General features: G+C 41.2%; 2 protein-coding genes across 2 annotated transcripts in view; one reads left to right on the top strand and one right to left on the bottom strand.

Annotated features, from left to right (window-relative positions):
• Positions 1–1,656: 1,656 nt before the first annotated feature.
• Positions 1,657–24,950, bottom strand: part of LOC138973410 (protein Aster-B-like) — a 38,703-nt gene continuing 15,409 nt past the window's right edge. Inside the window, exons 8-17 of the mRNA XM_070346131.1 lie at positions 24,328–24,523; positions 22,888–23,031; positions 20,417–20,541; positions 17,576–17,768; positions 11,431–11,484; positions 9,568–9,744; positions 9,259–9,328; positions 8,742–8,855; positions 6,260–6,380; positions 1,657–5,123 (exon numbers count right to left, since the gene is read on the bottom strand). Coding sequence (XP_070202232.1) covers positions 5,049–5,123; positions 6,260–6,380; positions 8,742–8,855; positions 9,259–9,328; positions 9,568–9,744; positions 11,431–11,484; positions 17,576–17,768; positions 20,417–20,541; positions 22,888–23,031; positions 24,328–24,523 — 1,269 coding nt within the window. The 3' untranslated portion in view covers positions 1,657–5,048. The remainder of the gene's footprint in view (positions 5,124–6,259; positions 6,381–8,741; positions 8,856–9,258; positions 9,329–9,567; positions 9,745–11,430; positions 11,485–17,575; positions 17,769–20,416; positions 20,542–22,887; positions 23,032–24,327; positions 24,524–24,950) is intronic.
• LOC138973409 (uncharacterized) lies at positions 13,153–16,104 on the top strand. Its single transcript, XM_070346130.1, has 3 exons — positions 13,153–13,319; positions 14,107–14,197; positions 15,216–16,104. The coding sequence occupies exons 1-3, from the start codon at positions 13,194–13,196 to the stop codon at positions 15,317–15,319; spliced, it is 321 nt and encodes a 106-aa protein (XP_070202231.1). The 5' UTR covers positions 13,153–13,193; the 3' UTR covers positions 15,320–16,104.

Below are 24,950 nucleotides of genomic sequence, written 5' to 3' on the forward strand. Positions count from 1 at the left end.
CATTTTAAGGCCTTGATTTTTCCGATTTTCTGTTCATTCCTCTGTAAATTGACCTCCGTTCTTAGTCTCCCCCACCCTCCGATTTTTTAAAGGTCGTAAAACAGGGGTTCCAGTGACTATACTTATACGTATGGATTTCTGACCTAGCCCTTGCAGAAGCCGATATGGAATCCCTCTCCTTGCCATGATTCACTGTTATCCTCACTCCCTCTGACTTGAAAAATATCATCAGTTTATGCACACTTTTCTATACAAAGGACAGAGAAAGGGACTGTGTGCTTGACAATGACACTACAGCGGATCAATCTTTTAGGACACTTAGACTTCTCCCCTCTTAACACTTTCTACCCCACCTATGTTGACCAAGTTTCTTTGGGCCGAGACCAGCTGTGCTGCAGCAGGTCACTCAGAATTGTAGTAACTGTGTATTAACACGCTGGAGTGCAGGCGTTAGGAAGCGACTGAAGCTAACAGTCTGAGCGGATATATCCGTACCTGGTCAGATAGAGCCTAATGAGTGCGTACGGATATATTCGTACCTGGGAGACAATGGGTTAAGACCATGATTTGTCAGACTTTCTGTTCATAACCTCTGTAAATTGACCTACGTTTTAAGACAGTCCCTCCTTTTTGACACATGATTTTCCCAAAGTTTTTGAGGTGAAGGGAGGTTCCACTGTACCAAGTTTGGTTATTTGTACCTTCCACGACAGAACTTGCTCAGGACACCTTTTTGACTCTTTCAATAAAGAAACATTTTGCGCATAAATTTAAGTATTACCAAGGCTAAGTCAAGGCTAAGTGGTATGATTTTCAAGCCTTCACAACTATCATCTTTCATGAATAAAACAATTTGTTTGAAGATAATACATGTAGTAACATGGCCAATTGTGACCTTATCTGACATTTTTCAATCTTCTCCCTCAGTTTTGAAATTTGCACGGAAATTAAACTCCAATACATCATCACATTTGGAATGTACGTTTCACCACATAAGTAAGAAACTACATCAAAAACAGTAATTTAAGACCCATGGTGTAACAAAACTTATGACCAAGGAAGCCATTTGTGTACCAATTAATATGGTTAGGAAAATCTTTGGCGTTCAGCTAGTATACTGATTTTCTAGTTAAGATTGTTCTCACTGTGACATATTGACGAGGTCTAATTTGTAGACCTGTTTTGATTTTGTCAAACATGTGTGCCTGCATGCATCCTTGTGGTGTGTGTGTGTGTATGTGTGTGTGTGTGTGTGTGTGTGTGTGTGTGAATTGTGTGTGCATGTGTGTGTGTGTGTGTGTGCATATGTGTGTGTATGCATGAATGCCTGTGTGTATGTGTGTGTAGACTGAAACAACTACAAAATATGCATACATGCTTGTCATGTTATCTTTAAAAGGCCACTTATGATTCCAACACTACATGTTAGGTCTCATTCAATATCATAACTTACCAGACCCAAATGCACTTTGTTCACTGATTTCATCCACAACTACAATGAAAAGACAACTGAGATCAGTGTTACAGTTCCTCAACTATGCAAGAAGAGTTGATCATGCACAACCAACACTAAACATGAGAGAGAGAGAGAGAGAGAGAGAGAGAGAGAGAGAGAGAGAGAGAGAGAGAGAGAGAGAGAGAGAGAGAGAGGAGAGAGAGAGAGACAGACAGACAGACAGAGAGAGACAGAGAGACAGACAGACACAGACAGACAGATAGGAGGGACAGCTAGAACCCAAAAAAAAGAGATTATTTTTAAATTCCAACCAGCATGAAATAAAAATGGATGAAGCAAAAACAAAACTAAAAATACCAGAGAGGCCCTGACACACACAGACAGAGAGTGAGTGAGACAGAGAAATCATTTGAAGTTACCAAATTTGGTGCAGAACAAAACCTTAGCTACAGACTTCATTCTGCAAAACATAATCTCGGCCACGTTTGTGGAAGCTATGAATATCAGTCCCCCAAAATATGGATTACCAAAACAGAAGGAATAAATAACTATAACATGCCATATCACAGGGTTCAAACTCTTTCATAACTCTAAAAAAAAAATAAGCAGAAAGAAATTAATCTGTACCCCACATACAGACTCATGCAAATATATACACACTTAAAACAAAAAACAGAAGATCTACGAAAAGAGAAAGACAGATGTATGATTTAGCATACAGTATATGTTACATGTAATTAGAATGCTCTGTTCAACAGGAACTGATGAAGATTATACACAACACATCTCAAAGAAAAAACAAAAATAAGTAAGTATTTACATCTGAAAAATGCATATACATACATACATATCAGTGTTTGTTTTAACCGCAAATGTCCTGCACTCAACAGCTATAAATTTTACATGAAAACGATGTTACAAAAATCATGATCTTACCGGTTTTGATTGCCTCTAATCATTGTTCCTATCAAAATAAAAACTACATGTATAAACATGTTAATGCCCTAAACTTATCGCACCAAAGTTTGACCTCCATAGTGGAGTGAATTTAAAGTAAAAATAATTTTATACTGGCCCTTGTACTTTGACTAGTGGTTGACATGGTTGTGACTGGTTTTGAAAGATGTATTTTTATTTTTCTTGACGTAATACCAGTTTACAAACACAAACAACTAACGTGATGACTATATTTGTATGTTATTTGTAATTTTAAATGAAAAAAATCCTTCAGTCTCACAACTACTGCAAACTCAATCAATAAAAAAAAAACCACCTTCAGCCCAACAACAAAAGATAACTATATCAAACAAAAGATACAGGTTACGTTGGTTCAACTACATCAAAGGAAACAATTAGCGACAACCACGTCACATCCATCCAACATTATTTATAACAAGGTGCACATAATGTATGCAGCCATTCATTCAGACAAACCTCATAATTCTATACTGTACATGTACTTTTCTTCATCTTTTTCAGCGAATCTGAAATAATGCCGACAATCTTTAAAGATTAAAACAAATTAAACCTCTCCCGTTTCGCATGATGTACAGGCGCTACTTTCAATCTGACTGCCTGATATTTTCTGTGAGATCGATTCCAGTCACACAATCTTTGCATTTTCCTTTGAACAAACCTGTAATAATGTGTCTTTTTCTGACAATATGCTGAGAGTATCATTATGTAACTTCTCCCTCAGTCTCAATCATATAAGGATTTTGTTCTCTTTCACCCTCTCCCTCGCTCTCTCCCTCGCTCTCTCTCTCTTTCTCTCTCTCTCTGTGAATGATTAACCAACTGAAATCACTCTGAACATCTTTGTCTTCCAACCTCTCTCTCTCCCCTCTTCTGCATGACGCACACAGCAATAATGTTAATCATCTCTCTCTTTTGGGACAACACACTGGAATAACTCTCTCTTTCTCTCATCCACAATACTCAACCCCTCCCCCAATATTCCTTCAATCAATCGCCTTCTTTAAGACACGTACCATGCACTGTATTCCATTACAGGTACTGTCTGCTCCAGGCTGGCTCCAACGCAGCATAAATAATATGCAGTGCGTTGACGTCGTCTGTGCCGCTGACTCTGCGCAGGTACCACGCACCGCCTGCAGTTCCTGATTGGAACTCACTCAGCTAGAATTATGCCAAGCATGCATCCGTAAAAAGTATCACTGAAATTGAGCAAAGCGAAACCAGTCCTATCTGTACACACAATCATGATATATATTATATCACAATTTAATATAACTGAGACTGTCATAAATAAACTAATAGTCGCTATTGGCAACTGTTACAGGTTCAGGACTTACGAGGTCCCGCGCATGAATACAGTACATGTTCCCTCTGTGTCAAGACTGTCCCAAATCTGAGAAATTCAGACTCTTAAAGGGAAGGATAGTTAGTTAGTTAGTTAGCTTTTGCTTTTCGGGTCCAGCGGACCATAACAGGCCATATCAGGACCCCTCTTAAAGGGAAGGAGAGCTAGGGTCTTAAAACAGACACACTGAAGAAATATCCACTCTGTGTCAAGATCATCCTAAATCAGAGAAATTCAGACCCTAAAGGGGAAGGAGGAGTCTTAACCACTCTGTGTCAAGATCATCCTAAATCAGAGAAATTCAGACCCTAAAGGGGAAGGAGGAGTCTTAAAACAGACACACTGAAGAAATATCCACTCTGTGTCAAGATCATCCTAAATCAGAGAAATTCAGACCCTAAAGGGGAAGGAGGAGTCTTAAAACAGACACAATGAAGAACTTTTACGTCTCACACAATGAGGTCGTAATGTAGTGTCTTAAAGGCCATCATCGCGGAAGCGTCTGATGTAGCTCTGTTTTCTCAAGCCTGTTCTACATCCCGTGTCTAAATTTATCTCTGTGGCCATCTACAATAGCAAAGCTACGTCTCCTGGAGACGGATGTTCGGCTTTAAAATGGAACATGGGTAAAAAGCACTAGGGGAGTCCTCTACGCAATGATTGTCAACAACACTTGCGATCAACTCCGAGGCAAAACAGACGACCTAAAGGCGGCAGTGCAAATTACATGCTACAAGATCCTGACCCAAAACATTGCAGAAAGTACACCATGAACATTGTATGGATTCCTGAAGGTCAAAACCACTGCCTCAAGGTCAAGCTCATGACCTTCTAGCCAGCGATGACCTTCACGGTAGACAGAATTGCATCAGCCAATCGTTCCTGTCAGCCACCTTCCATTTTGCACATTGGTTTTGGTTTGCCAATGGTATTCAAATCTCCTGATCAATGAAAATCTTGAGGCAGTTTTAGTCATCATCAGAAACGATTGGAGTGAGTTCCCTTTATTTCTCAGCATACAGTCATGTGACCTGTGACTGCTCATCACTTCCTCTTAGCTCTTCCAAAGCTTTCAATACATGACACTAGCAGTCACAATACTGCACATGTTGGGAATCCGTACACACCAATTCACCTGATGCAAAGATGCCGAAAGACCCGTTGTTTGTTTGCCACCAAGTGGAGATTCAAATGCACGCAAAATTGCTGTCTTCGTGACGAGTAGAGAGGTTGGTGACTTGATTGCTAGCTAACTTGGCAGATGGCTAGCTAGGACGAGGAGTCTGGCGGTGACTGTGTTCTATGCTCCAGACTGCCTTGTAAAGCGAGCAGAGAGCCCTTCATCTGGAAAAGAAAGGAATTTGTTTGTTTGTTTGTTTGTTTATTTGTTGCTTAACGTCCAGCCGACTACGCAGAGCCATATCAGGACGAGGAAGGGGGGGATGAAGGGGGCCACTTGTCAAGCGATTCCTGTTTACAAATGCACTAACCCATTACTTGTGTCCCAGCAGGCTTTAGTAAAACTAAATTAATACCTACTGGAAGATTACCAGTTTCCAGTATGTTAAAATAGGCTTAACCTATCTACTGCTGGACTTACACCAGAACACTAACAGATTAAACTATACATGAATCGCGAGACAAGCGGCAAGAGAAGAGATTTTTGGAAAAAATACAGGTGAATGAACAAGAAGGCAGAAAAAAGAAAAGAATTCATGAAGAAAAAGAGAGCATGACAGGAAAGAGTAACCAAAAATCTACCTAACAGCAAACTAGAAAGCTCCTGCGGTTCCAAAAACAGGAGGGGCCTTTAATTTCATAACCGCAGTGCCCCACTGCGGGAAAAGAAAGGAATAAATACATGAATGAATAAATAAATATATGAAGAAACAAAACAAAAAAAGAAAAAAAAGAAAGGAAGAAAGAAAGCATGATAAGAAAGACATTAATAAATAAATAGATGAAGAAAGAAATAGATGAATAAATAAATAGATAAAGAAAGAAATAAGAAAGTAAGAAAGACATGAATAAAAACATTATTAATTTAGTAAAATCGAAATCATCTAAAACTGAGAAAAAAAAAGAAAAAAAATAATGCTTTAATTTGATGTTGACAAAGTTGCAAATATTCCCACACACAAACCCATACACAAATGCACGAACACACACACACAGAGCCCTCACCTGATCGAGAAGCTCAACAGAGGTGTGCTGCGAGTATCTCTTTCCACTTGTACTCACACATTCACACTGACAGCCGGACAGGTAGACGGACACACAGACACACACACAGAGTAAAGCCCTCACCTGGTCGAGAAGCTCGACAGAGGTGTGCAGTCTCTCTTTCCACAACTCGTCGTCGTGTAGCAATTGCTGTTGTTGCAGACATACCACATATGTACACACACACTCACACATTCACACTGCCAGCCGGACAGGTAGACGGACACACAGACACACACACAGAGTAAAGCCCTCACCTGGTCGAGAAGCTCGACAGAGGTGTGCAATATCTCTTTCCACTTTGACAACTCGTCGTCGTGTAGTGACCGCTGTTTCCGCAGCAACTGAGCCCAGTCTTCCTGGCTCCGAGGATGCTGACTGTCACAAGCAATACAATGTTCTCATTAGCTCATTGTCTCCCAGGTACGGATATATCCGTACCCACTAATATACCTCTATCTGACCAGGTACGGATATATCCGTACACACAGTTACTTCAGTCGCTTCCTGTAACGTCGATGTAACGCCTGCATTCCAGCGTGTTGATACACAGTTTCTACACAGTTACTACAATTCTGAGTGACCTGCTGCAGCACTGCTGGTCTCGGCTAAAAAAAACCTCGGTCAACATAGGTGGGGTAGAAAGTGTTCAGTGGTAATACAGTGGAACCCCCCCTTCATTCTTTGTCACCCCAATTGTTTTTTAATGGGCTGTTTTCTTTCTTTCTTTATTTGGTGTTTAACATCATTTTCAACCGTTCAAGGTTATATCGCGACGGGGAAAGGGGGGGGATGGGATAGAGCCACTTGTTAATTGTTTCTTGTTCACAAAAGCACTAATCAAAAAATTGCTCCAGGGGCTTGCAACGTAGTACAATATATGACCTTACTGGGAGAATGCAAGTTTCCAGTACAAAGGACTTAACATTTCTTACATACTGCTTGACTAAAATCTTTACAAACATTGACTATATTCTATACAAGAAACACTTAAGGGTAAAAGGAGAAACAGAATCCGTTAGTCGCCTCTTATGACGTGCTGGGGAGCATCGGGTAACCCGCAGGGGTTTTTAATGGGCTAAACATAATCAGGACACAAAGAAAGAAAGAAAACAAAATGTATCATGGGTACACAGAAGAAGAAGAAGTATCAATCGAACATTGTTTTTTTCTTCTTTGAGCCTTGTGACGTCAGGCTCTAACATAAACTTATATTAAGGCGGCTAACCTTGACTATAAAAACGTGTATTTTTGTTCGCGTTCAATCCGACAATCATACAAAACTTAAAGAAATTCAAACTAAAATTGATCGATTCATAAATGTTATTTGTATTTTGACAAAAAATGAGTCATTGTTCACCTCGACCGCTGTGGCAGTCTTGGAGTAACACTGATATACATAGAATAGCACACACACCACCACACACACACACACACACACTACCACACACACACACACACACTACCACACACACACTACCACACACACACACACACACTACCACACACACACACACACACTACCACACACACACACACACACTACCACACACACACTACCACACACACACACACACACTACCACACACTACCACACACACACACACACACTACCACACACTACCACACACACAAACACACACTACCACACACCACACACTACCACACACTACCACACACACACACACACACTACCACACACTACCACACACACACACACTACCACACACACACACTACCACACACACACACACACACTACCACACACTACCACACACACACACACACACTACCACACACTACCACACACACACACACACACTACCACACACTACCACACACACACACACACACTACCACACACTACCACACACACACACACACACTACCACACACTACCACACACACACACACTACCACACACACACACTACCACACACACACACACACACTACCACACACTACCACACACACACACACACACTACCACACACTACCACACACACACTACCACACACTAACACACACACACCACCACACACACACACACACACTACCACACACTACCACACACACACTACCACACACTAACACACACACACCACCACACACACACACACACACACACACTACCACACACTACCACACACACACTACCACACACTAACACACACACACCACCACACACACACACACACACACACTACCACACACTACCACACACACACTACCACACACTAACACACACACACCACCACACACACACACACACACACACTACCACACACTACCACACACACACTACCACACACACACACACACACACCACCACACACACACACACACACACACTACCACACACTAACACACACACACTACCACACACACACACACACACACACTACCACACACTACCACACACACACTACCACACACACACACACCACCACACACACACACACACACACTACCACACACTAACACACACACACTACCACACACACACACACTAACACACAGACACACTACCACACACACACTACCACACACTACCACACACACACCACACACACACACACACACACTACCACACACTAACACACACACACTACCACACACACACACACTAACACACAGACACACTACCACACACACACTACCACACACACACACACACACTACCACACACACTACCAAACACACACACACGCACACACACCACACACACACAAAACTCACACAAGATTGTCAATCTCCTGGTCGCTAAAGAAGGAGTAGAATCCTGTGGTTGACGCCTCAATGGCCCACAGCTTGTAGAAGAGCAATGCGTTGAACACCACCAGTAATATCAAGCTGTAATACACAAAATATTGTTATCACATGATGTATATCAATGTTGAACACCACCTGTAATATCAAGCTGTAATTAGCAAAATATCATCATCAGAAGATCAATATCAATGTACCATAATCATGATGTGGTGAACACCAAATTAAATTTAAAAAAAATATCACAAATTAATTCACTAATTCACTACCAAAAAAAATCCCCCCCCCCCCCCTCCCTGCCTTAAGTGCAGGTGGCTGATTACACCAAAACTCGCCCACACCTGGGTAGCGCGACTCTGTTGCTGCTAGCTTTTCACTGGGAGGAAGCAACCGGAATTTCCACGCGATGGGCCAATAAACCAATGAAAATGAAAAGAAGAAAAATATTTCATCCTGAAGGAAAAACAGTACAAAGCGCGCTACTCACATGATGATGATGACACGAACCAGTGTGTCTGCGTTCAGTTTGATCATCCCGTCTTCTTTCAGACCCGCACCTGCACAAAAACACACTTAATTACTCGTTGGAATCAAGCTTGGCATGGGCAGTATAACTCCGTCAATTTCAAACTTGAACAATCTTATCAGCCTAACATAAACAAGCAGTGACTCACGAAATGTTTGGGATGAGCTGACGAAGACCCTGAAGAAAGCGGAGTCTGAGTGAAGAGGTTCTCAAAAAATGACAAAAATTGTGATATCTCAACAAGGTAAACATAAAAGGAAATTCACAAACCTCTGACAGGAGAGGGAGGCACAGACGACGTCTGCCTGTCGACAGCGGAACGAGCTTGCACCATGTTGTCCGAAACGCTTGCATGTGGTTTCCGTCGCCGACGCAACTTCTTCTTGGACAGCGGGTGGGAAGGGAGATGACTCTCCTGTCTTTCAGCCTCTCTTCGGAAATGCGCGGCTGCAACAAAATGTGACCCATGCATCTCAGGTGAAAAAGTCATGATTATTAAACAAAAAACCAGCTCTCACAAGCACCTACATTATTACTTTCTTTCTCAGATTTAACAATAAAAAAAATACTGATAAATACAGTAGAAGCCTTCTGTAATGACCATCCAAGGGAACAACCAAAAGTGGATGTTCCAGACAGGTGCTTGTTGTGGAAAGATGAATGATATGGGAAAGAGCCTCGTTCTTTCTTTCTTTATTTGGTGTTTAACGTCGTTTTCAACCGTTCAAGGTTATATTGCGACGGGGAAAGGGGGGGGGGGGGGGGGGGGGGGATGGGATAGAGCCACTTGTTAATTGTTTCTTGTTCACAAAATCACTACTCAAAAATTTGCTCCAGGGGCTTGCAACGTAGTACAATATATGACCTTACTGGGAGAATGCAAGTTTCCAGTACAAAGGACTTAACATTTCTTACATACTGCTTGAGTAAAATCTTTACAAACATTGACTATATTCTAGACAAGAAACACTTAACAAGGGTAAAAGGAGAAACAGAATCCGTTAGTCGCCTCTTACGACATGCTGGGGAGCATCGGGTAAATTCTTCCCCCCTAACCCGCGGGGGGTAAAGAGCCTCGTCTGGGATCCTTTGGAATGGTTATAATGGGCAAGTGGCTGTTATCAAGAGGTGGTCACCATAGCAGGTTCTACTGTATTATATTATCCCCTTGCCCCCTGAACCGCCTGAGCTGGCCCGCCGAAAGTGTCCTGTGAAAATCCTGAATCGCCCGGCATGACACTAGTCACCTACTTTCACTTTGGCTTTGAGTCTTACCCATAAGGCATTTCAAGCGGAAGTCATTATTGCACTTCCTTCCGACTGGTTGATTCTCACATTTACAGAGTTTGAATCGATGCGATAGTGTGTGCTGGTTTGATTTTTCAAATTTTTTTTTTTTTTGTCTGACAAAATGGCGTTAGATGAAGGTTTAGAACTATGGCGTTCAATCATTTGGCACTCTTATTACGATTCTGACCTGCCTTTCGAGGGATTTAGGCTTGAAGAGTTGGTGAAATTGGGCAAAGTCTGAAGTTTGATTTGGGGGTTGTTGTTCGACAAGACTTTCGGTAGATTTTTCAGGGATTTCTCAGTGTCTCATCAGAGAACATAATAATAATGAGTATCTTGTGTCATCAGTAATCTTGCTAAATTTCTGACTGCAATTCTGGTGAAGAGATTTTCACAGATTTCCAACATAATTATATTGGTGTAAATGAGGACTGAAGGCTGACATGCACACAAAACCTTGAATTTGTTTTTGTTAGCACATTTGCTACAGTGAAAGGGAACTGAGCTTACTTGTATGAGACAATATCTGTATCCATGATTTTTTCTGTCATCTTGTGAAACAATCAGAGTACTATTTTATATGATTTGTTTTGTTTTGTATGTGTGCATGCTGTTCTGAGTTGCTTCCCTTTGCTCAGGATTGAGAAGGCGGTCTGCCATTTTTGTGTCAGTGGGCATTGGGTTCATGGCATAGAATTCTATTGCACTAAAACAGACGACAGAGTGCCAAAAAGTCTCCAAACAATTAAAAAAAAAAAAGTAAAGAAAAACCCACACACAAATCAAAACCAACCACAGAACGTACACATGAACAAAAACAGAAAACATGAATGAAATACTCACACAGTGACCTAAAGTAGTCAGTCAAGCCATTGACAGCACTTTTCTCTATCATACCTGCAAGGCAAATAGTACACTGAGTGTGTGTGCTGTTACATCGTCAAAAACACAAGCTACACACCAAACTCACAGGTATATGATCTTACAAGTTCCTTACATCCTTCACTGGCTCTGTAAAAGCCCGTTATTAACTGCTTGCTTCCCTTTAAAGAATAAACTGACCAAAGGGCGTCATTGTCCTGAACAAAATCTTCAAAATCTCTAAAACCATTTGGAATTTTGGGTAAGGAAATCCTTTTGTGAAATGACGCCAGCGCCCTTCCGAGATTGGTCAATGTATTTCAGAGATGGAGTGCCAACATAATGTCGGTCACACTTAAAATCAACAATACTCGATTTTCCTTTCCAAACAAATATGAAGTGAACGGGACCACAGGGGCAGTTATCAACATAACTTACCTTGAACAGTGATATCAACAGAATGTACAATACACAAATATGAATGGAGCGACTCAGAAACCGACGAGTTGATACTAATTCCCATGCTCAAGAACTCAGGTGTAATACTTGAAGTTAAAAATGATCTTTCTACCCCTAAAGACAGTGAGCGATGGGAGGGGCACAGGTTCTTCTTCCAGACCTGTTTACCCCCATAAGTGTTTTGGAGTAATGCTCAGCCCCAAAAATAGTAATCCTGGCACAAAAATAGTAATCATCCAGCATTCGTCGCCAATTACAACGCACATGACAACTGTGTCTGCGAAACGCAATCATGCACATATATAGATCCATCATTCACAAACAAAACACATCAGTCAGTTTTTGTAGTCATCATAATTTCAACGAAGATCACATCAAAAGCCCATGCATCACTGATTCTTTTTCTTTTGCTCGTAGTAGGCCTTTTTCAGTGTGTCAAGCGCTTCTCTACTGTACTTGCGCTTGCCGAATGAGTGAGGGCAAACACTGTACATAAAGAAGACGTGGAACTTGCGAAGAAAATGCGAAAAAGTGTTTGTGGGTTATCGTCCCTAGTCACATGCTGACGGCAAAAATGGCGGATCGCGTAGGTACCGATCGCGTGCGAGGTGGTGGTAAATTGTGCTCGGCTTTTTGTTGCAAGAACGCCCGTTACAAACAGAGCTGCTTCGGGAAAACTTTCCACAAGTTCCCTAAAGAAGAAAAAAGGTGGGTTGTGCAGTGATTATTTCATCAGGTTTACCTTCTTCAGAATGAGAATGCAAGCAGCAATGGCTCGAGTCAACTCACTCAGATTTAAGCCAACTGTCTGTGGGCATTTTTGTCTGCTATGATACTACAGTATTTATAGAACTAATATGCAAATGAAATATTACAAACATAGCATGGATCGGTTCATCCTGAGATTTCTGTACTAGCTGTACTATGTACGCGTGTGTCTGCGTGTGTACCTGTGTGTGCATGTGTACACTGTACTTACGACTGTGAGTGTGAGTCAGCAGTCAGTACAAAACAACAGTTTACACTTGATGACAAACTACCCGTGGGCATATTTGCCGAAATCTTTATCAAACCTTGCTTACGGGAAAACTACAGTACAAAGGTACATCACTCGTCCGTTTTGCGTTCAGGCAGAGCGTTAGATTTAGACTGAAGATCTGATTTATTTTTTGTCTTTCCTTTTTGCTTAGTTTAACAATAACATTGTTGTTTTTATTGTCAAACTAGGTGCAGAATATGGATGCAATTCACAAGGCGAGAGGACTTTGAAAAGCTGCAGCCAGCTGATGTTCAAGGTCTCAAGCTTTGTACTGATCACTTTGAGGCCAACCAGTAAAACAATCCTGCAGAGAGGATCACTTGTGTGGAATGCTGTCCCGACATTGTTTGCAGTGCCCAATCCACCACCGAAGGTTATTTATTTATTGGTTTTAGGTTTTTGCAAACCAATGAAGCACACTATTAAATGCAGGTTGAGTAATGACAAGTTTGAGGCTGATGTAAGAATTGAAAAAAAAACAGCATTGTTCCCATCAAATAATGCCTGTTTGCATTTAGCGCAAAAAAATGATAAGGCCAACCAAAAAAGTTACTTATTTTGGATCGACGTCTTGATTATGATGATATGATGAACTTATTTTGCCAAAAAACAGCCCCAAATGGCAAAAAAAGTATAGGGTCGGCGTCAACAACAAAAAAGTTGTATGTTTCTGGTCACCTGACCCTACCTATGTTTTCCCGACGACCCTAGACTTTTATTTTGCATTTTCAAAAATAAAAGGGGTATTCAAAAATCAATTGTTTTCCTGTTTTTCAACAAAATAAGTTAAAAAGATGGTTTAAAAAAAAAAGTTTAGAAAAAAAATCTCCACCTTTAGTCATGTTAGGCCACAAAAAAAGTCTGTTTAAGGTAACATAGGCCCTCCAAAAATAGCGTCGGTAGGTCGGCTTTTTATTTTTGTATTTTAGCCATCTGAATATTTTAATTTCATTTTTTAATGCCCCAAAAAAGTCTAGGGCCGGTGGGAAAAAAATAGGGTCGGTCCGGATACTGTAAACAGATTATTTTTTGTTTTGCCTTACGAGAAACATACACTTTTTTGTGTGGCCTAAGACCAATGCCATGAAATTGGGAGAATTGTTTCATTGTGACTGGGTGTTGGTTGTGAGTTTGTCAGTTAAAGAGCTGTGCATTTGCAGGTTGCTAGTGGGAGGAAGCCACCATCGCAAAGGGTAGCTACAAATGAAGCCAGCACCGACCTGTCGCCTGATGCACAAATTGTTCAACCAGGTAAGAGATTTTTAACCATGAAGAACACCCTGACATCAAAAAATGTTTAAACCCATCCATTACATAGTTGATAATTGCTGTATAGGGTGACGGGCGCTGTGGCGGGGTGGTAAGACGTCGGTCTATTAACTCGGAAGGTCGAGGGTTCGAATCCCGGTCGCGGCCGCCTGGTGGGTTAAGTGTGGAGATGTTTCCGATCTCCCAGGTCAACTTATGTGAAGACCTGCTAGTGACTTATCCCCCTTCATGTGTACACGCAAGCACAAGACCAAGTACGCACGAAAAAGATCCTGTAATCTATGTCAGAGTTCGGTGGGTTTTAGAAACACAAAAATACCCCGCACGCTTCCTCCGAAAGCGGCGTATGGCTGCCTAAATGGCGGGGTAAAAACGATCATACACGTAAAATTCCACTTGTGCAAAAAAAATGAGTGCACGTGGGAGTTTCAGCCCACGAGCGCAGAAGAAGAAGAAGAAGAAGAAGAAGAAGCTGTATAGGGCGGATGCATGGATGGATGAAATTGTACCTGTAGTTCCAACACGTTAAGATGGGAAACATATCCTGTTAGAGGCATGGTGTAACAAGAAACAATTAAGTGGCTCTATTCCCATCTCCCCCCCCCCCCCCCCCCCTCCCCTTTCCCCGTCGCGATATAAGCTTCGTGGTTGAAAACGACGTTAAACACCAAATAAAGAAAGAAAGAAAGAGGCATGGTGTGTGAGGAGTTTACCTGGTACTGTTGTCCTAATCAATCAATCAATCAATCAATCAATATGAAGCTTATATAGCGCGTATTCCGTGGGTACAGTTCTAATGGCCTCACCCATTCAGTACCAAACAAGGTCAATTCCATCATTGTTCCACATCGTATCCATAGTTGCTAATACACTTCATTTCTGGCCTGCCTTCCTACGCTATTGTTTATTTTCATTTTGTGATTTAATTACACGTGTTTTAATTTCTTCCAGGTTGTAACTTGTTATGGTTATGTTATTTTATGTGTGTTTTCTTTTTTAGATGACATTCAGGCGATCCTGGAGGACATAGGATGTAAAGCATCAAAGTCGTCATCTTCCCATCCCCTCGTGAAGCGGAACTTTGGCAGAAGGTCAACAAACTGAGGAGCAAGGTTTTCCGATTAGAAAAGAAAACGATGGAACCCCGTGTAAAACGAGCGAGTAAATTAGCCAAGCCTCCCAAGAAAGACTTTGTAGTAGAACAGTTGTCTCTTATATTATCAGGCGAGGCGAGCTATTTTGCCATTTATGCCTGTTACATATTTACCGGTTATCTGCTGCTGTGTCCAATCCTGGCAGAGACGGGAACGCATGTTACCAAGGAGCCGAAGGAGAGTCAATGAGATGAGAGAATGTGATTAACAATTGCCAACTCTCTCCGTACAAAGAGGGTCCAAAATTGTATAAAAAAAATAGATGGTAGGCAATTCAAAATTAAAAAAAGGACTCTCGGAGCATGGACTTAATGAGTCAAAAATTAAAGAAGGCTCTATGAGCCGAAGTACATGTTTTGTCTATTGTCTTTTTTTATTTTGAATTCCCTACCATCTATATTTTGATACAATTTTGGACCCTCCCTGGTGTGTTGTTTCTGATGTACCTTTTAGTCTGTTTACAGTAACATAGGCACACAAAAAGAGGGTCGGTAGGTCGGCTTTTCTTAAAAAAAATTTATAACCATCTTTTTAAATTATTTTGCAAAAAAACAGGAACAAAATTGATTTTTTTTTTCTTTTTCTTTTTTTCCAAATGCCAAAAAAAAAGTCTAGGGTTGGTCTAGAAAAATAGGGTTGGTCGGGATACCGTAAACAGGCTATTTTGCTTTGTTTTGCCTAAGCAAAGACTAACAAACTTTCTTTAGGGTCTGACATTGTATATACTATACAATTTTTGGGGTATTAACTAAATATATGTATACAGTTTTCGATTCCTTTTATACTTTTTCACAAATTAGCCCCCCCCCCCCCCCCTTTTTTTTTTTTTTAGTCTGCCCTGGGGGCGGGAGGTCTCCTAATTTCGGTTTCTAGGGTCACCTTATGCTTCCCCATGAGCTGAGAACTTAATTTAAAATGAGCCTCGATTTTTTTATTTGTATTTTGTAATTGTGCCTTTGTCCAGTCACATGATTTCACTTTGTACTTAAAAACTTGGCGCTGTCATCATTTATTGCTATTTATTGTTCAGTTGTTCAGTATTTATTGCTATTGGGCATCAGTTATTCAGTTGCCCTCTTTCGAATGAGCCATGCATGCATTATGGATGTGTTTAGCGAATTGGGATACCTAAAGCAATGTAAAAGAAACAATGTGAAGCAAACATATAGCACCAAATAAAATAACCGAATCAGAATGGAAACTTCTTCAGTGTATGTGTGTGTGTGTGTGTGTGTGTGTGTGTGTGTGTGTGTGTGTGTGTGTTTGCTGTTTTAAATACCGAAAATGTGAAAATAAAGCAAGTCACAGCATGAGAAAGATCGACTGTACTAGTCATGACAAAGCAGAAGACAGCCTGGTCAGCATGTAGAAAAGGGGAATAACTCGTATTTAGCCATTCTCATTTCTAAGCATGCCCAATGAGGAAGTTATCCTTCTTCCCATTGTAGTTTCTTTGGTGAGGGCGAGACTTCACCACTAGAATAAGGCTCTCCAGCGTCTTATCAGACATGATCTCTGGTCAGTCCTGTGCTTTTTCACCCCATTTTGCCATTGAAAAAACAATGCCAAACATGTGAATTCATTTAAAAAAAAAAATAAAAAAAAATCTTTTTTTAACATTTTTTTTTTATTTATGAAAATCGTAGTCTTGACACGGATAGCGGAATGGCGTATTTTTTGCAGAAAATCGTAATAAATTACGCCAAAATCGTAAGGGTAAACAGGTTTGTTCTTCTTCTGCGTTCGTGGGCTGAAACTCCCACGTACACTCGTGTTTTTGCACGAGTGGAATTTTACGTGTATGACCGTTTTTACCCCGCCATTTAGGCAGCCATACGCCGCTTTCGGAGGAAGCATGCTGGGTATTTTCGTGTTTCTATAACCCACCGAATTCTGACATGGATTACAGGATCTTTTCCGTGCGCACTCGGTCTTGTGCTTGCGTGTACACACGAAGGGGGATAAGCCACTAGCAGGTCTGCACATAAGTTGACCTGGGAGATCGGAAATATCTCCACACTTTATTTATTAAGGATATTTCTTAACCCACCAGGCGGCCGCAGCCGGGATTCGAACCCTCAACCTTCCCATTAAGAGGCCGACATCTTACCACCCCGCCACAGCGCCCTTCGGGCACAGGTTCGAATCTCTTAGCAAAATCTGAATCTGAGTTCATAAAGCAGAAAAAAAGAACAAAAATCCTTACTCTTGAACATTCCCATAACAGACTTGCGAAACCTCAGCTCGCTGGTGACACGGATTCGACATTTGGTGAGCGAGATTCGGGTGAGGCAGTAGCGTAACACAACGTAGAAGGAGTCTCCGTAGGGGATGCCGCCATTGCAGATTTCACAGTCCACAATGTAAGCCTTTCCGGGTTTGCTGTCTTTGTAGCACACCTGCAACAAAATGAAATAAATAAATTATTAATAAATTAAATCCCCCCCCCTTAATGGAGGGGTAAAAACGGTTAAATGCGTGAACAAAATTGAGTGTATGTGAGAGTTTCAACCCATGAATGCAGAAGAAGAAGAAGAAGAAGAAATGAATGAATGATTGAATGAATGAATAAATGATTAAATAAATAAACAAAAATGTGGCACTTGCCAAAGACTCCACACGGCAGTTTCTGCTATTAGGTTTAGTTCACAGGCACAGCCGGAATCTGAACCCTTTATCACCCCTTCCTCAGTGCCAGGCCGCCAGCGGTAATTAATCACCCATCCCCCGGTTCAGCGCTGGCTACACAGTAGTGACTGTACAACCGCGCGATAGCATCACCCACACAAGCCATCTCAGCAGTAGAAGGCTAAGAGAAAAGCTCCCTTCTACTAGCAGGCCAGAGTGCGGCCTAGCTCAACCTCTCGGCAGCTACGCACTGCTATCTCTGCCTTGCGAGTAAGCTGTGTGTTTTGAAAACACTTCTATCTTGTTAGTTCTCTTGAATTACGATGTCAGCATGTGTGTTATTTACACATAGCCTTGTAGTCAAGACCATAAACTTTCAAACGATACTAAATATGACCACTATGCTTTAGGTGTGCCACTGCTGTAGCCTGCTGAAAGAAGACAGACAGAGAACAGTACACACGGCACAATGTAATTAATGACATGTATTTGAGTGGCTACAGATCGCGCCACGGTCAACTTTTGAAGACAGAACAAATTAAAAACAAATCTGCAAGGTTAATGTTAACAGATGTTCATGCTGACACTTTGAAGATTTTTACCTTGTGTGTGTGAAGTATCTTTTCTTGAGCCCGCTTATAGGTATCCAAGTAGGATTTATTCCAAAATGTCAGCACACGGCAGTTGTTGTTGTTATAGCTAGTTTTACTTCCATGTATCTTGGGGTAGATTTAAAGAAGGCTGTTCACATTATACTGACACCAGCAAACCAGTGTCGGCAACGGGATAAATGATATGGACACCCACTGGATGTTATTAATGGCTTGAGCTTGTTCCTTAACACGATCAGCTGTTGTGTTTGAGGGCGTACGGTTTAATTTAATCAGCTTTGAATAGCACTTCTGACAAAACGTGGTCGAATGTTTTGCACTAATATCAGAAGATACATCAATGTTAAAAAAGTTTTTCAGTTTGTCCGCATAGTCCACACACAGTTTCACATTACAATGTCGATCTTTTTTTGTTCTTGCAGAGCGTTCCCCACACAGTCTACACAATGCATTAACACAAATTAGATGTTCAGTTTCAGTATGCTCCATTATAAAACACACTGCATACCCAACATACACTGTCACATGAAGACAAAGAAGAAAACTGGAAATATTAGGTCACACTGCTGCACAAAATAACTGAGTGTGATGTCACTTGTAATAATACTATGATTCAATCCTTTCTTTTCTGCTGAACAGTGGGTGAAAAATTTGCCTGTCACAACACAATGCCACACAAATGAAACACACAGCGTACATGTACTCTGATGATCAGAAACTAATACAAGACAAAAAATCTTCAAGACGAAACCACATGGAAAGTGCTCCAGACAGGGCTCTTCAAGATATAAACTAGATACAAAATCTGGTTCTGCTGTGAGGCAGTGGCAGGAAGGCAATTAAACCGTGGGAAATTGACTCATTTTCTGCTGCCAGCCAGTGGAACAAAGAAGGCTGAAGCTCCAGCGGGGCCAGGAATGTGCTAACAGATAAGCAGGGCAGGGGCTGCGTGGGCGGGTGCCAGCAGCAAACTAAATCATGCTGTCTGTGAAAGGGGGAACCGCCGTGTCCAGTTATTATAGCATCTAAGCTTAGGGATTAATATGCTCAATATTAAAATACAGATCACTGCAAATAAAGAAGCATGAAAGCAATATATGGGTTCATGGTAATCCTGTGCTGAATAACATAGATCTCTTTTCTGTCTGTGTTCTATCATTTACTGCTCTTTCCACCTCTCAAAGATATGCTGTGCATTGTATATTCTGAACATATTTTTGTTGTACTATTGCTACATGTTCGATTGCTACCAGCTTGTACTTATAATTACTTGCATAGTATGCATTTGATTTTATGAATAACCACATATGTAATATGCTCTTCATGCCTCATCTTCATCATCATCATCATCATCATCAAGTTTTCTGACCTACTTTTGTTGGTAAACTTTTTAACTTTTTAATTTTTAATTTTTTCAATTTTATCATTGTGTGTCTGTGTGTCCCAAGGACAGATTGTAAGAAAAGGCGTAGCCTTAAATCTTAATCCTTGTTAAATAAATAAAGTTCAATTCTCTCAAAGTTCTCACTCACTCTCTCTCTCTCTCTCTCTCTCTCTCTCTCTCTCTCTAGACTGTCTCTCTCACAGATGCACACAGACACAATCCGAAACAATTTTGTTTTAGTCACACATTACCAGTTGCATAGATTCACACCATGCACCCACCATCCTTCACACAACAATTCTGACCTGTCTCTCTCACAGATGCACACACAGACACAATCCGAAACAATTATTTTTTAGTCACACATTACCAGTTGCATAGATTCACACCATGCACCCACCATCCTTCACACAACAATTCTGACCTGTCTCTCTGTGCTAGGGGAAGTGCGGGGACCTATAGAGTTGTTGAGCGTCAGGGTGTAGCTGATGTTTCTCACGCGGTTACCGTCCTCATCGGGCTCGTCTTCCCATTGCGGAAGGTTCAAATCTGCAGGTGACCAGTACATAATTCTGTAGTTGTTAAAAAACACAATATTTCTGTACTCACAAAGACAAGGACAAACATCCATTTTTTCGCCTATGGAATGGTTATGGAGTGCTGCTCAATGCAGAAAGCTGTGTTCAAAAGCACCAAGAGTTTAACGGATTGCTTACTTTTAATGGTGAATGATAAGGCCACACAAAAAAAAATTGTCTGTTTCTGGTAACATGGCTAAAAAAAATAGGGTCGGTAGGTAGGGATTTTTTATTTTATTTTTTTATTTTACCCCAAATGTAGACCAATAAAACTAACTTTAAAAATCGTGCAAAGAGATTGGATTCACTATACATAGAGACAAGACACTCAACACATTTACAAATCGTCAGCGGACTTTCGTTTTCACACGTTTTTGTTGTTCATTTTCTCACCCTGTCCTTTACCACCAAAAAAAAAAAGAAAGAAATTTGAGTTTGGAAAAAAAAGTTTAGGGTCGGCGCCGAAATTTAGGGTCGGTCGGGTGACCAGAAACAGACAATTTTTTGGGGGGGCCTAAACGTGAATGCTGCTCATCGCTGCTAGAAGCGCTCCAAGGTAGCAAGAGACAATGAACTGCTCAAATCTGAGGGTGAACACTAACCAAGAATACTGCTCAGTCTTGCTAGTTGTGTTTAAAGATAGCAAAAGATAAATTCTCGCACACCGCTGGTACACAGGACCAGCCCCTAACAGTCTTGAGACCAAGTGAAAGTGGAAGAGGGTGAATGGTGGCGGTGGTTGAGGTGAAGGGCTTTTGTTGATTCTTTGCTGTCTCGATGTTACGGTCTGGCATCTGCCTAGCAAGTCTGAGAAAAATGTCCCTCTTTCTTTTTGCTGCTGTATGTATCAACTATATTTTATTCCCCTCCTTTTTGCACTTGTATTTCACACTTTCTGATGCTCTCTGCAGGGTCCCCACTGGTTTTTAGAAACAAAATTCCATGACTTTTCCATGACTTTCCATGAGCCTCAATAACATTTTCCATGACTAGATCCACAGGTCGCCATTTCCGAACACGCAAACTTTTTACGTCTTGTCACTGCCAGTTTTGACACTGGCTTGCTTTGCACTGAATTTGAGTCAGTTTCTACGCTCTCTTCGACAAGCAAGTCAAGCATTTGCTGCGCAGTCAGATTATCGGTAATGTTTGCTGGTCCTGTCATTTCACTAAACTGGACCAGCCACTGTTTGTATCCATCTACACTTTCGTAAATTCCGTTTCGTAACCGTCACTGTGACTTGACGAACTGTCATTTTTTTCACCGCGATACACAGTTCATTGCGAAGATCTTCCTTGGTAATTCGTTCCAATTCCGCATATTTTTTGTTGTCAAGAAACAACTCGAAAGAACGTTTCAAACTCATCATCCTCCATCTTGCTTGTTGAAGCGCTAAAGTACTTTATCGATGCAAAAACAAAAGCAGAAAACTTCGACGAAACCGACTCAAATGCAGCACAGACGACACGACGAGATAACGGAAGGAAGTGAGCCTCGCTTTGGTTCAAGTGCCGTTAAAAATACCGTTATTCTCGTATGCAAATACGAACGAGAAGTTGGTCATACGAACAAGCCTTGTGCTGGCGACGCAAATCGCTGCTGGCTGGCAAAAGGGGGGGGGAGATGGCTGGGCGACGAAAATAGCCGCTGGCGTGCTAAAGGTTATTTTTTTTTTCTTTCTTATTTTTGTTAAATTCCATGACTTTCCATGACTTGAATTGAAATTCCATGACTTTCCAGGCCTGGAAAATTAAAAATCAAATTCCATGACTTTCCAGGTTTTCCATGACCTGTACGAACCCTGTCTCTGCCTCACCCACTGCAAGAAAAGGCGGGGAGACATTCCAATGGCAGCTGTTCTGACCGCTTGAAATAGACAGTGACGGTTGCCCCATACCTGTAGATAAATCCGCCAGGCGGGGGGTGCGAGCGATGCCTGCAGAGTCCCTCCGTGCGGTGGTGATCTCAGACACCTCATACCTTGCCTGCTAATAATTATGTCCTACAAAATCTGAATGAGGTGTCATGGATAACCCATATGGAATTTATGAGAAAGAGTTTCGCAGTGTTAACCCTATTTGAACAGCGTGGGTCGAGCAAGGGGGCGGTTAACATGTTTATACCTATTCGGATGGTGTATGCTGTGTGCGACCCATTTATACTTTTGAACCTAACTTTTTACGTTGAATCCTTCTTTAGAAAGTATGGGTCATTTAGAACCCACACCATTCAGACTGCGTAGTCTAAAGCGTGATCAGGTGAAGGTTAAAGCACCATAATCTTTTCAGCCTAACAAGTTCAGCTACTCCAACTCACCAAAGGTTTTGCGTGAGCCGACGAAGACTCTGAAGAAAGCAGAGTCAGTGAAGAGATTCTCAAACACCTTGTCCGCGTTCAGGTTGAATACCTCGTCCAGGTAGAGTTTTTCCAGGTGCTCGTGGCCGCTGCATGGAACTTCACCTGTACAAGACACTACAGCTTTTGATCAACGCTTTGACTCATTTAGAAGGGCAAAGATTGGGAGAAAAAAATCAAAAAACCAGATAGACTGCTAATGTTCCAAATTTTAGAATAAAAAAAACCAAGAATTGTAGGTTATTGGAACGTTTAGTTATTGACAAAACAAAACGTAACATTAACATTGACGTTAATGTAACGTGTTTTTTTGTGGTTAATAATTAAAGAATGGGAGAGTTTGTTATACAGTAGAACCTCCCTTTAAGACACCCCCCCCCCTCCCCCCCAATTTAAGACGTCTTCCCTTTTAAGACCTTATTTAGGCCAAAAAAAAAATAGGTGTGGTTAAGGTAACATAGCCCCAAAAAATAGGGTAGGAAGGTAGGCAATCCCTTTTTTTTTTATTACTTTTTTTTTCTAATGTGTACAAATTAAACCTACTTGACAGGGAAATAAGTGTGCGACTTGAGCGCTTTCGCTTTCATTGCGTTTTCTGCACTCGTTTTCTTGGGTTTTTTGGTGTTTTTTTGACAAATGTAATAAAAAGTTATAGGGTCGGCCCCTAAAAATAGGGTAGGTCGGGTTACCGTAACCACACCTATTTTTTTTTTAGGCCTTATCAAATTTTCTGCTCATAACCTCTGTAAAGTTACCTACAATTCACTTCCTTTATTTTAAGACGAAATGAATTCTATTTTAGGTTTGTTTCCTTGCTTGTTTTATTTCAACTTTTGTTTTAAGAACAGCTGCCTCAAGGTGGTCCTTATTTGAACCCAAAGTCGACTTTGAGGAGACTTCACCAAGACTTTCACACAAAATTCAGTGCCAAAGCATCATGCATGCAGCTTGCTTTGTGAAGTTGACTTATCCAAATTAGTACAAAAAAATCCTCCAATTATTAAAAAAAAAATAAAAAAAAAAAAATTAGGATGAAAGTCGCCTGTTCATTTCAATGCTTTCATATGCAAGGGGATTGGTTCCGCATAATTCTCACTTACTCTATTATTACACATGTCGTATGCATTTAGATTGCTTATTTCCCTTTGTTTTTCAGATCCTCCACTTGAAGACATATTAAGACAATTTATTGTCCATACAATTAAACAATGGATGGAAAAGTGTGCTTCCTTTGCTCTTAAACAACCAAAACATAAAAACATCCGAAGTAAAAACATCCGAAGTACTCAAGACTGACAAGCACACACACACACACACACACACACACACACACACACACACACACACACACACACACACACACACACACACACACACACACACACACACACACACACTTACTGTCACTGTCTTCAGTGGTGTCACCGTAGTCGGTGGGAGGGGAGCTGGCAGAGGGAAGGATGGGGGCGGTGAGGGGAGAAGGCGATTGGTTGAACACCTCGTCGGACACCAGAGCGTCGGTGTCTTCGTTGCTCGGCCCGGCCATACCGTCGTTGGCTATCGGGTGATCGGAGGAGTCCGTCAAGTCTTGCATGGTCTGATGACACAAACACCATCGTTATGATGAAAGCAGAACAGTGGTGACTGCGAGTGAGAACGAGAAATAAAAAGACCAAAAAATACTGTACTCAAGTGTTTAACGAAGACGATACAAATAACAAAGCACGACGTTTCGACCACTGGGGTCTTCCTCAGGCACAAAAATCAGAAAAAAAGAGGAAGACAGATGACAGAACAGAAAGAACTACAGATTAACGATTCACTTTTTTACATGTTATGACGCACATACCAAAATCGTTATGGTTGTGTTTTATTTTCTTGTTTTTGCTATACCAGGAAGGGAGAGAGAGAGAAAGTGAATAACACACTGAAATTGAAATCCCTCTAAACATCATATCTCTCTCTCTCTCTCTCTCTCTCTCTCTCTCTCTCTCTCCCCCCCTCCCTCCTCCTCCCTCCCTCCC

The sequence above is a fragment of the Littorina saxatilis genome, linkage group LG8 (assembly GCF_037325665.1).
Source record: "Littorina saxatilis isolate snail1 linkage group LG8, US_GU_Lsax_2.0, whole genome shotgun sequence".
Lineage (NCBI taxonomy): Eukaryota > Metazoa > Mollusca > Gastropoda > Littorinimorpha > Littorinidae > Littorina > Littorina saxatilis.